The following is an 11,726-nucleotide window of genomic DNA, read 5'->3' as shown; positions in this document are numbered from 1 at the left end:
TCAAAGTTACTAATTTGCTTAGAACCAAAACCAATATCGTCACGTCAGCAAAACATTAACCGTCTAGTTGGCATCAAAGCTGCATCAGCGTCCGCGCAGCCGTCCAGTCAACGTCATGAAGTATTTCATTTTGACAAATCATCTGATCCGGGACTGCTGGGATTTGTAATGTTGGCAAGTTATTTTTGTGAGGATGTGACTGATACGCGTTTCAACGATAACGGCACATGGCGCGCTTTGATTGGCTTTGCCCCTGTATTATAACGACCCGATTTCCCTCTATGCTGATCCAAAAACGGCTGGACTCACCATTATTTTACACATGAGCTACACTAACCATCCTGTGCTAATCGTAAGTGACTTGCCCATTGCAAGTTGGCCCTCAGCTGAATTCCTCGTTCTTAGGTAGGCGCTGGACCAGCGGGTCTGGTAGTAGCGTTGACTCTCCTCCAAAACGGTATACCAGTTCGCATCATCGATAAGGACCCCAACCCTCGCATCGGACAGCGTGGTTCTGGAATATGGGTTTGTTTGTCATACACCCACTCTCGGATACCCTGTGATCTCATTGAATGCACAATCTAGCCACGCTCCCTCGAGCTCTTCAACTTCCTGAATGTCCCGGAAGTTAACAATCTAGCGAAACCAATACCTCTCGTCCGTTTATACAAGCCCGGGACGTTAGAACCTCTGAAAGACTCTTCGTTGGCATCGCATATGGAACTTACACCAACGGTACCATTCGTGTGTACCACCGTTGTCTGTTCAAGACTTCATGCTAATTATTTTGGTTTCTAGCACATCCCAAAGATGATAGGGCAACAGCTCCTAGATGTGGTTCTGCGACGCCACCTAGGGAAGCTCTCTTGTTCTGTCGAGATGGGCTCCGAACTGCGCTCGTTCAAGCAGTCCGAGGAGGGCGTCACAGCTGTTCTGGAAAAGAACGGCATATTAGAGACTTTCGATACCAAATGGATGATCGGCGCCGATGGTGCTAAAAGTGAGTGAGATGTAGTCGAATGCACGGGGATGAAGGACACTGAAGGTTTTGTAGGCGTCGTGCGCAAACAGCTTGGGCTCACATTTTTAGGCGAGACTAGAGACGACTACTGTGTTGTCACTGGAGATATTCGTTTAAAGGGAGTTGGTCTTGATAGAATAGTGAGTCCGTTTTCTACTTATTCGATGGAAAGCTATCCTGATCTAGTATTGAAGCATTTTCACGTATTTGGAAACTTTGGTGAACGATCGTATGTGCAATTTTTGTTCTTGAGGCTTGAAAATGTCTTCATGATCCGCAGGCTCTCATTGCGTCCAACGGACGAAATCGGCGAGGATGGCTGGCAATTCTTCATCTCCGATCGCGAACTAGAGTTGACGAAGATCATTCAGAGCGAGGAGCTTATCTTCGAGACCATCGCGTCGCTCGTCCCCACTGAGATTACGTTCAACAAGCTGGTTTGGGTGAGCGAGTTCCGGTGCGTTCTTGTCTTTTTAGTATCTGTCGACGCGCGTTCATCAATTTGTTGTATGTAGGGCTAATATCCGTATGGTGAATAAGTTTAGCGAGGGTCGAGTGTTCGTTGTAGGTGGTATGTGATTCTATCCTAGGTGTGTGTACCTGTGCTGACGGAAGTCGTCATAGATGCTGCTCAGTGTGTATATATTTGAGTGCCCTTTGGCCAAACATTTGCTGACGTGTATTCAGTGTTCACAGTCCTACCGGTGGTCAGGTATGGTGTTCTGATCAAATGCCGATGCTTGCTCATTTTTCTATGAACAGGGACTTAATTCAGGTGTACAAGATGCCGTGAGTATAGCAAATTAAATGCAATATGTACGGGATGGCTGACGCCACACCAGTTCAATCTAGGATGGAAACTTGCGCTTGTCGAAAAAGGACTTGCCGATAAGTCTCTTCTCGAGACATACAGCGCCGAGCGTCTGCCTGTCATCTCCGAGATGCTCGAGATGACCACTTCGATTCTCAACCAGGCAATAATAACAGGAGACGTGACGATCCAACGCAGCCCCAAGCTTTCCATGCTCGGTATCAACTGTCGGTTCAGCAGCATCGTTCTCGATGAATTTGTAACTCCAGTCGAGGGGAAGCCTATCAACGCATACGGGGTATTTGACGAGGGGCATTTAGAGGCTGGGGACAGGGCCCCTGATGCACCAAACGTGCTCCAGGTGGGACGTGGAGAATCTGACATGAAGACGCTTTTTTGCCTCTACAAACCTTGGTATCACACGGTACTTGTGTTCGTACCGAGTCTCGCAGACGCTATCCCGATTTTGGGTGCGCTGGAGGCATGCGACAAAGGTGTTGTGCGCAAGGCTGTCGTTTTGCCGTCATCGGCACCAGCGGCGCCCGTCGCATCTCCTTGCGATGATGTCGTTCTTGTTGATCAGGAGGGTTATGCTTATTCGGCTTATCTTGTCGAAGTTAACCAGACGAAAGTGTTTGTGATACGGCCGGACGGGGTGATTGGGGCGATCGTTCATGGTGCAGAAGGCGTGAGGAAGTATTTCTCGAAAATATTTTTGGACCTGTCGTAGTCTATTCATTTTTTTACTCACTCACGACTTTTACATTCACAACTCATCCATATATATATATAGGCGATTTGAGATAGGCAAGGCGGGCAAGTGGATTCGTTTTGTCGTCCACGCTGAGCATGGAAAGCTCTTTAGAGTGGTATTGTATCGTACTGCTACGTTATATGGCTACGGCTTTGGAGCTTGAATGAAGTTGTTTGGCAAAAGTCTTACATAAAAGACATCGCACGAATTCGTAGTCGCTGCTTGCCCAGCTGGTGATACTCCGTCTTGCTACAAACCAAGTTGCATAATGATTGCAACTTCACGACACCGCCTGGCCGGCTGCCTGCAACTCGTAGACGACCTTGTCCTTGATATCATGCAACAACGGCTCCTTCCCTTCCCACCTATGCGAAAGTGACACAACGAAAGTATGTCGCAACTGCTTCTTCGATGGGCTCCGCTTGGAGGTCCTGCATGCTTCATGATTGACAAGAGAAGCACACTGTACTCTGTTCTTTTTGAAGATACTTATCTGCGCTTCTCAGGTCACATAGGAGTCCGGTTGTGGCGTTAAGTAGACGAAGCGGGGCAATGTCGAGTTGAACATCGATGACCTTTCGAATGGCGTGTTCTGCTTCGGAGGGGCTGACATATTGCTTGCGCAGCTCTGAAGAAAAAGTTGAGCATCTCGACAACATGGGTTGCTTACTGCTCACTTCGCATTTGCATGTTAGAAGAACTGTCCAATTTTGACAGCATCGTTTGGAGGGTCTCGATAGCTTCATCGTAGCGTTGTGCACCATGAAGTGCTGCATGCTTTAGTTTGTATCCAACACGAGACGAAGGGTCGAGTTCGGTGACCTATGCGTTGCTGAAATGAGGATTGCCAAAACAATGGTAACTTCAATTCCCGTCTACGTAAATCAAGCTAACATATCCATAGATTATATTGTTATCAGGTACTAGACTACTTACATACAGTCCTTTACTCGAGACTGAGATATTATATTCTTATCAGCTCCTCCCGTTCGCGTTCGTTCGGCTCGAATAACCACACACCTCTCATTGTTAAACTGGATCACATTCTTGCAGCCCTGAAGGTGTACATCAGGAAAAATACCCTTGACTACATGGAGCTATACAGTCAGTTTAGTACCTGTAGCCCAATGTGTCAAGTACCTACTACACAACTACATAATCACACGGTTAGCTATATAGTGCTACAGCAACTCCTGTAGTAACCAGCTACAGGTGCTACAGACTACTACAGGCTACTACAGGTGCTACATAGTACAACAGGAGTAGCTTTATTCAAGCTACAGTCAGCTACACACTGCTACTATAGCTCTCACCAATCACACCAGAACCACAAAACAATGAAATTGAATGTATTCAAGGTGCACAAGCATGCATACACTCGTGAAAATCCAGTGGCCTCCTAAAGTGTCAATCATCACCAACTTCTACACCTTCACCATCCTCCTCTCGCATCATACTCTCAGATTGCATTGATGAATACATCATCTGTGAAGCCGTCAACAGTCACTCCTGTGCTGAGTGGATTGACACCAGCATGGAACCTTCTGATCAATGTTAGTTAGTATCATGATCCACGCAAGTACCTAGACACTAACCAAGCAATGTTGAGGAGATTGTCACTAATTCTACCCAGTAGTTTGTAAGCAGCAGTCCACTCCTCAAACCGCCACAAGGAGTCAAGCTGCACCAGGTAGACTGGAGAATAAGTGACCGACACAAATTTAATGTCTTCCCTCACTCCTGTGGCCCACTTGTTGATACAACATTCTATCTGTTAGAATTCAGCCGTGGTGCTAAATCTAAGATGGCTCAAAGACACTAACCACTGTGAGTACAAGTGCCATCATCTTCACAGGCAAAGGGTCGAAGTATTTAGCATAGACTATACCTTCATCAAGGCGGTTCACAAACCACATATCATTTATCCCTGACTGGATTAAATCGGATTTGTATATGCTGAATTTCATTTCCCAATCCTTTTACTCGCCTGGTCAGACAACGACTAACAAAGGTCAAGCAGACATACCTTGAAAACGAAGGACACTCCTTCCTTGAGTGCCTCAGCCAAGTCACAGTTTGCTTTAAGGGCCGCAATAGAACAGCTTGTGCGGAAGCCAAAAAAGGAGGCTGTGAGACCACGCATCTTGGTTTTGAGCTCCCCACGCACATGTGAGGTGTGCCTCATCATCTACACAGTAAACATAACATCAACCAGGGTCACATAACATGCTGACTACTCACCATTTTGACCAATGAAGGCGTAAGTTGGACTGTAAGTCCAGCCACATCAGAAGCCTCACACCAGGCATGCTTTGCTAGCTTAGTCTCGATGAAGAGTGACTCAGGAAAAGGTGTCTGAAGACTGAGTGATGATTAGACAGTGGTAAATAGATGTGGCAGTGGTGAGCACATCCTTTGTGACCTCGTCAAAATCACTGGCCCTTAATCGCTGGTGTCCTCCATTTAAACCTTTGATGATCTTTGGTATAGTTTCTTCGTCAATGTCCTCCAGCTGGTGTTTGGACCTGACATGCTCTTCTGAAGTGGCACTGACCACTTTGGCATTGTCATTGATGGTGTCATGACCCCCCCGGATGTTACAATGGCGCTATATTTTCTTTTCTCTTTCTTTCTTTACTTACTCATCGAGTCTCATGACTGCTTATCAACACGTCCAACACGTGAATGCTTACCTATATGCTTACTCATTATGCTTACACAGATGATTACTCATACTGTTCCCTGATTGGTTGATCCAACATTGTACCATTTCTCATCTCCTTTTCTGATTGGTTGATATTGTCTTCCTATTCTCGCTTACCTTTCTTGATAGGGTCATCTACCTACAGACTGGCCCTAAACTACCTTCTTGTTACATATATATATCACGTTTCCTGTACTTGTATTCCTTAACTTGAATCTACTAGGTTCTCTCCTGATACTTTGAGTTCACTGATCTAGCTGCCTTTCAGCAGACTAGCCTGAATACTTGATCTAGCGAGCCCTTGACACTCGACTAGCCAGAACCCTTGATCTTAGAACTCACGATACGCTTCAGCTGTTACGTGTAACCTCTCGGATGAGATCCAGCGGCGCTAAACCCATAAAGGGTGTTTGAAGCGTGGCCTACGGCACTAGCCCAGCAAGGAGCTTGCCTGCGCTAAGTCTGAGTAAGGGTTGGGACCCTTACTTGCGTAGAGTCGATTAGAGTTTCTCAAGGATACGATCCAAGAGACAGAGTTCAACTCAAGAGAATTGTCTCAAGAGAAGATGGTTCTTTGTACAGAGGGAGTTCTCTTAGGCAAGAGAAGTTCAGACCCAACGACAAGATCAGATGAGAACCGAGTAGATTCAAGTTAGAGAATCTATCTACTGTACAAATGGGATATATATACGTAAGGGTGATATACCGGTGGAACGGTAAGGGTACAGGGTATGCGGAGGCAATACCGAAGTAGTGGTAAGGGCGAAGGGTTGTATGAGTCATAAGTATAGATAGGTAAGAAGTACCGGTTGAGCGGTAAGGGCAAAGGGCATGGGGAATCCCCATCAATGAGAGAACCGAAACAAGGGAACGGGCATAGGGTTGGGGAGAAGTGAGAGCTTCTCGCATTTCAGAATAATGGGATCAAAAGAAGGAATGAAAATAGAATAGTCCGGGTCTGGACGAGCCTGAAGAATGAAATGACGTGTAACGTTCATGTTACTGTAACATCACCTCCCATTCTACGTCTGAGCTGTCACCGACAACTCACATCGTACCCTCATAACGCGGTGGTTGAACCGGGCAATCCTCGGGTAAGTGCCCAGGAGCACACACGTGGCAGGAATGGCACATGAGGAGAGTGCAGTTGAGGGAGTGGAAGCCACTGGTCTGGCTGCAGATGATGCAACGTTCTAAGGGTTCGGGAGTGTTTGGCTTGGTGGGGATAAATATGCGGGTAGCTTCATATGTTAATAAGACAGTGATGAAATCACTTTCGTCAAGTGTGGTCATGATGTATTTGGCTTGGGTATGAAGGGCAAGGACAACGTTGTCCTGAAGCCAAGGAGACGTGACTCCTTCGTCTGCGGCAATCATTGTGCAGATTCTGGCATTCTGGATGTATGCGCTCCAAAGAGCATTGAGGAGGGGAGAATCGTGAAGGGTTGTGGTAAGAGCAGCACGGGCATCTGGGTCGAGCAAGTAACGGTGGTAGGTTTCGTGGATGTAAGGGGTGATATGCGTAGTGAAGGGAATGTTGCTCATGTGTCTGTTGTTCATGGTGGTGCTTTAGTTTGTGACTCTGAGGATTCGAGAGATATGCATTCTCTTCTTATATTCCTTCAGGGTGTTGATGGCGTTCTCCAGTTCCTTCTCGGGAAGCCAAGAGTTCTCGGAACTAGGGTATCCGTGCCAAGTCACCAGGTATTTTCGTTTCCCTTGTTGTCCCTTATGAGCGACGATCGCTTCGATCTCGTACTCTTCTTCTCCATTGATCAGGTCAGGAGGTGGTTCCGCATAGTTTGGCCCATGGATTGCCGTTTCCCGATAGGTTGAGAGTTCTGTTGCATGAAACACGGGGTGAACTCTCCATGTTGCTGGGAGTTTCAGCTTGAACGTGATGGGGGAGATGACTTTCTCTACTTCGAATGGTCCGTATCGTTTCGGAGCGAGCTTCTTTGATGGTAAATGCATCAGCAGGTGGGCTGCGGAGAGCCAGACTTTGTCTCCTTGTTTCCAAGGTGTGTATTTCTGTCCATACAAGTGTTCTGCCATTCGTTGCATGGCGATATTATGACATGCCAGTGCTTCTTCTCTCATCTTCTGCAGGTATTTGATATGATCTTCTGCTGCGGGAATTGATGAGTGTGGGATGATGTGGGGAATACCGCGTGGTTCATATCCCATCATGAGAAAGAATGGGGATGCGTTCCGGGATTCGTGTCTTCTATGATTGTGCACGAATTCTGCCATTGGCAGGTGTTTTACCCAGTCGGTTGGTGTCGTCCAACAGTATATCCGAAGATATGTCTCCAGTTCTTGGTTCAATCGCTCGGTTTGTCCGTCTGTCTGCGGGTGATATGCGGTGGAGAGGGCAATCTCATACCCTAAGAGCTGTCCTAGTTCTTTAGCGAACTTGGACGTGAATTGTGGACTGCGGTCTGAGATGATTTTGTCGTAAAGTCTGAATCGCATGAAGACTTTCTTGAAGAAGAGTTGCGCTACTCCTTCAGTGGTGATAGTTTTCTTGCAAGGACAGATAATTGCCCCCTTCATAAGGCCATGGTCGACCACGACCATGATGGAATCGTAACCAAGGCATGCTGGGAGATCAGTGATCAAGTCAATGGAGAGTTGAGCGAAGGGTCGGGTGCAGGTGGATGGAATAGGGGACAAGGGAGGGGTCACTGGGTGGGTGTCAGATTTCATCTGCTGGCACAAGGCGCAGCCATCCACATATCGCCGAATATACGCTCCCATGCCGGGCCACCAGTGGTCACGCTTGACTAACTCTTCAGTTTTGAACCGGCCAGGGTGCCCAGCAGTAGGGTGATCATGGTACAGTTTAAGGACTGTAGGACGGAGGGAGTCGGGGGTATAGGCACGATTCTTGAAAAACAAGATGCCGTCGGTGTATGTCCAGTCGGACAAGGCAGACTTCATAGGAGGGGCGCAGACGCCGTTCAGTGCTTCAAGCGCGGTATGGACGACAGGGTCAGAATCGGGAGTACTAGCCTGTTGGAATTCGTCCATCAGGGAAGTGTCAACAAGTTTGACGAACAGATCATGGGGCAGAAGGGTGACGTGGTCATTGTCGGGATCATCAACATGATGGTCAGGGCAGCGGGATAGAGCATTGGGGGCAGCAAGCTTGGTACCAGGGACATGGTGGAATTCAAGATCAAACGAGGTGAGCGTCAGCTGCCACCGGGCTTGTCGTCTTGTCAGCTTCTGCTCGGAACGGAAATAGAGCAGATTTTTGTGATCAGTGAAGATGATGACCGGATGTGGGTTTCCTTCAAGATAATGTTGCCACCCTTGAAGTGCGCGAATAACTGCAAGGAGTTCGCGGTCATAGACCTGATAATTTCGTTCGGCTGTGTTAAGCGATTGTGATAGATATCTGCATGGGTGGTAGTTCCCGTTACTGTCTGTCTGCAAGAGGATTCCTCCCGTTGTGCATCCGGATGCGTCCGTGGCAAGGGCAAATTGCCTGGTTGGGTCGGGGTTTCTGAGTACCGGTTTTGAAAGGAAGCATTGCTTCAGCTTTCGGAACACTGTGTCACATAGTGGTGACCATTCGAATATTCTCGTTTTCTGCGTTAAGTCGATCATAGGACGTGCAATGTCAGAGTAGTGAGCGATGAAGTGGCAATAGAAGTTGCAAAATCCGAGGAAGGATCTTACTTCTTTGACCGATGTGGGGGTTCTCCAGTCGTTAATTCCAGCTAGTTTGGCTGGGTCCATCGCTACTTGTCCAGGTCGGATGATCATCCCTAAGTATTCAACTTCTTGGGTGTCGAACATGCATTTCTCTGGTTTGAGGAAGAGTGTCTCATTCCTGAGGATTTCCAGTATCTTCCTGGTTCGTGCTTGGTGCTCTTCAAGTGAGTTGGAAAATATCAAGATATCGTCCATATAGACAATCATCCATCCTTCGTTGATCTGTTGTCTGAACGTCTGATTCATGTAGGCTTGGAAGGTAGCGGGAGAGTTGCATAAACCAAAGAACATGACCTTTGGTTCAAAGAGCCCAAAGGAGGTTGAAAATGCTGCTTTCCAGCGATCATCGGGGTGGATGAGGATATTATTATATCCTGATCGGACGTCCATCTTGGTGAAGTACTTTGCATTGCGAAGTGCGGAAATCAGAGGTGGGATCAGGGGAAGTGGATAAGTGTTTTTAACTGTCCATTCATTGAGGTATCTATAATCTTGACAGGGTCGAAGGGAACCTCCTTTTTTTCCTACAAAGAAGAAACTGCTTGCTTGGGGTGACTTTGATGGTTGTATGAAGTCTTTGGCAATATGTTCGTCAATAAATGTTTTGACGGCTTCGGTTTCTACTGGCGAAAGGGGATAGGTTCTTGCAGACTTTGGTATGAAGCCTGGTTTTGTTTTGATCCTGTGATCAACTCCTGGTCTTGACGGGGGAAGTTGGTTAAGGCCGTCTTTAGCAAAGGTATCCGCATAGTCATGCAGGTATTCGGGGACTAGTTCTTCAAAGGTTTTCTTCTTCTTTTCTTGAGTTTCCTTCATCACAAATTCTTGTGCTTTGTTGCTGATCTTCTGTATTTCTTCCTCGTGTGATTCTGCAAGTACCCAGACGTTTCTGAGGGGTACAGCGAGGGTTGTTCGTTTGAGTTCTCTTTTTGACGTTCCATCCCGAGTGAGCGGGGAGTCAAATGTGAGGTTTTCAATAAGGTGGACCGTAGTACCATCTGCAGCATATTCAACCAGGATTTCGTCGTCATTTAGGACGTATTCCATGGTGTCAGAAACTGCTGGGGCGAGGTCAGCCTGTCCAATCCATACGTCTTCTACCTTGTCAAATTGTTCTTCAACTTTTTCTTCGTTCGGCTGTTCTTGCTTCAGTTTGCATTTCTTTCGATCCTTCTTCTTCGCTTGTTGAATTTCTTCGATGATGTGCTGGGCGTTGAATGGGAGGAAGTTTAACGGTGCAAAGTTTTCATCATCATCCATGTCATCTTCAACTGTTGCCCGCCATTTCTTGTGGTCAGGTGAGGGCATCAGTGGGGGAGCAAAGTGATTTTCCAAATCAGCGGATGCTCTATCTTGCTTTGGCATGCTAATGACGGGTGGCAGCGCAAGGGGTGCAGGAAGAGGAGTATCGTCAATTTCTTCCATATCAGCTGGTTCTTCTGGTAGTGGGGACAACGGTAATGGTGTAGCGAATGAAGAGGGTGACGAAGCAGGTGTTTGCGTTGGGGTGGTAGGTGGGAGTGGTACTTCAAGCTCCGCGGTTTTCGGTTCTTCTTTTGGTTGCTTTGGCTTGATTGGTTTTTCTACCTGGGCTTGGTTTTTCTTAACCCGTTTCTTCATTCTTCTGCTGAACTGATAGGGTTTCTTTCCATTTTGTCTTCGTCCATCGTTAATGCCGTCTTCGAGCTCCCACGAGCGCCAAGTGGCTGGGAGTTCAATTGTGTCGAGGGCCCAATCAATGTTGGGACGCATGGCGCTTAACCAGGGTTTTCCAAGAAGGAAGTCATCGTTTCGTGAGAGTTGGGTGATATTAAACTTTCCTTTCATGGTTCATTGATCGATGTGGATGCCGAGGACACAATAGTGTGTCACTTTCCCAGCTTTCAATGAGCTACTGTCCACAGTGTTGATGCGGAAGGGAGTCATATGTTTGTGGGTAGTGATGCCATGCGCTTTGACAAATGCATTGCTGATGAATGATCCTCCTGCTCCAGAGTCGATGATGGTGGTGGTTTTGATGAGGGGTCTGGAGCAAGATAGGAGTGTCATAGGGACGCAGAATTCGTTCTTCTTTCCTACCATACTAGTTAGGAGGATAGGGGTTACGGCTTTCTTGCCTTTTTCTTCTTCAGGGCGCTTTTGGGCATCCCTTACCTGATCTTTCCTGATTGGTTTCTTTCTTCCTTCCATCTTGGGGTTTTCTGTCGTGAAGATGCCATACCGGTTATGGTTGGCGTTGTTTTTCTTGGGAGTCCCAGTCTTGGGGTGATACTTTTGATCATGGGCTCTATGGCCTTTCTGTCCGCAAGTGAAGCATAATCCGTTCTTCATGCTTTGAGCACGCTGGGTCTCAGTTAGTGCTGGTTTGTTAGCGATGAGTTTGTTTCGGGAATTTTCGGGGATGTGACGCCATTTGGCGTTGCTTGCGAGGTTGGATCTGAGTTGGGTGGATGGAGTCATATTGAATTATCCCAGCTGTCCTAACTGTCCTGTTAGTCTTCCGCTTGTTAGTCGGGTTTAAGCTCTACGGGTGGTAGAGTTCGAAGGAGAACTTGAATCTTTTGTTACGTGTAACCTCTCGGATGAGATCCAGCGGCGCTAAACCCATAAAGGGTGTTTGAAGCGTGGCCTACGGCACTAGCCCAGCAAGGAGCTTGCCTGCGCTAAGTCTGAGTAAGGGTTGGGACCCTTACTTGCGTAGAGTCGATTAGAG

The 11,726-nt window shown here is 47.2% G+C and overlaps 3 protein-coding genes across 3 annotated transcripts; 1 reads left to right on the top strand and 2 right to left on the bottom strand.

Annotated features, from left to right (window-relative positions):
• Positions 1-322: 322 nt before the first annotated feature.
• Positions 323-2,562, top strand: EDB91DRAFT_1246258 (FAD binding domain-containing protein; the record flags this gene model as incomplete). The annotated part of the gene is made up of 12 exons (XM_041322637.1): positions 323-352; positions 406-525; positions 586-744; positions 799-1,000; positions 1,055-1,161; positions 1,216-1,250; positions 1,302-1,478; positions 1,537-1,592; positions 1,646-1,655; positions 1,709-1,733; positions 1,784-1,810; positions 1,864-2,562. 12 exons carry the CDS (start codon positions 323-325, stop codon positions 2,560-2,562), a joined length of 1,647 nt encoding a protein of 548 aa, XP_041179341.1.
• On the bottom strand, positions 2,458-3,406 carry EDB91DRAFT_1120571 (uncharacterized protein). The gene is made up of 3 exons (XM_041318199.1): positions 3,076-3,406; positions 2,781-3,017; positions 2,458-2,734 (listed from the first exon to the last, which is right to left on the bottom strand). Exons 1-2 carry the CDS (start codon positions 3,360-3,362, stop codon positions 2,867-2,869), a joined length of 438 nt encoding a protein of 145 aa, XP_041179340.1. The 5' UTR covers positions 3,363-3,406; the 3' UTR covers positions 2,458-2,734; positions 2,781-2,866.
• Positions 3,407-4,403: 997 nt separating this feature from the next.
• Positions 4,404-4,869, bottom strand: EDB91DRAFT_1021685 (uncharacterized protein; the record flags this gene model as incomplete). Its single annotated transcript, XM_041312572.1, has 3 exons — positions 4,404-4,562; positions 4,613-4,774; positions 4,828-4,869. Coding segments are annotated over 3 exons (363 nt in total), but the record flags the coding sequence as incomplete, so codon positions are not given.
• Between the last annotated feature and the right edge of the window lie 6,857 nt (positions 4,870-11,726).

This window comes from Suillus paluster (assembly GCF_016628075.1).
Source record: "Suillus paluster strain FC165 chromosome Unknown EDB91scaffold_14, whole genome shotgun sequence".
Classification (NCBI taxonomy): domain Eukaryota; kingdom Fungi; phylum Basidiomycota; class Agaricomycetes; order Boletales; family Suillaceae; genus Suillus; species Suillus paluster.
This window is presented reverse-complemented; position numbering and strand designations above follow the sequence as displayed.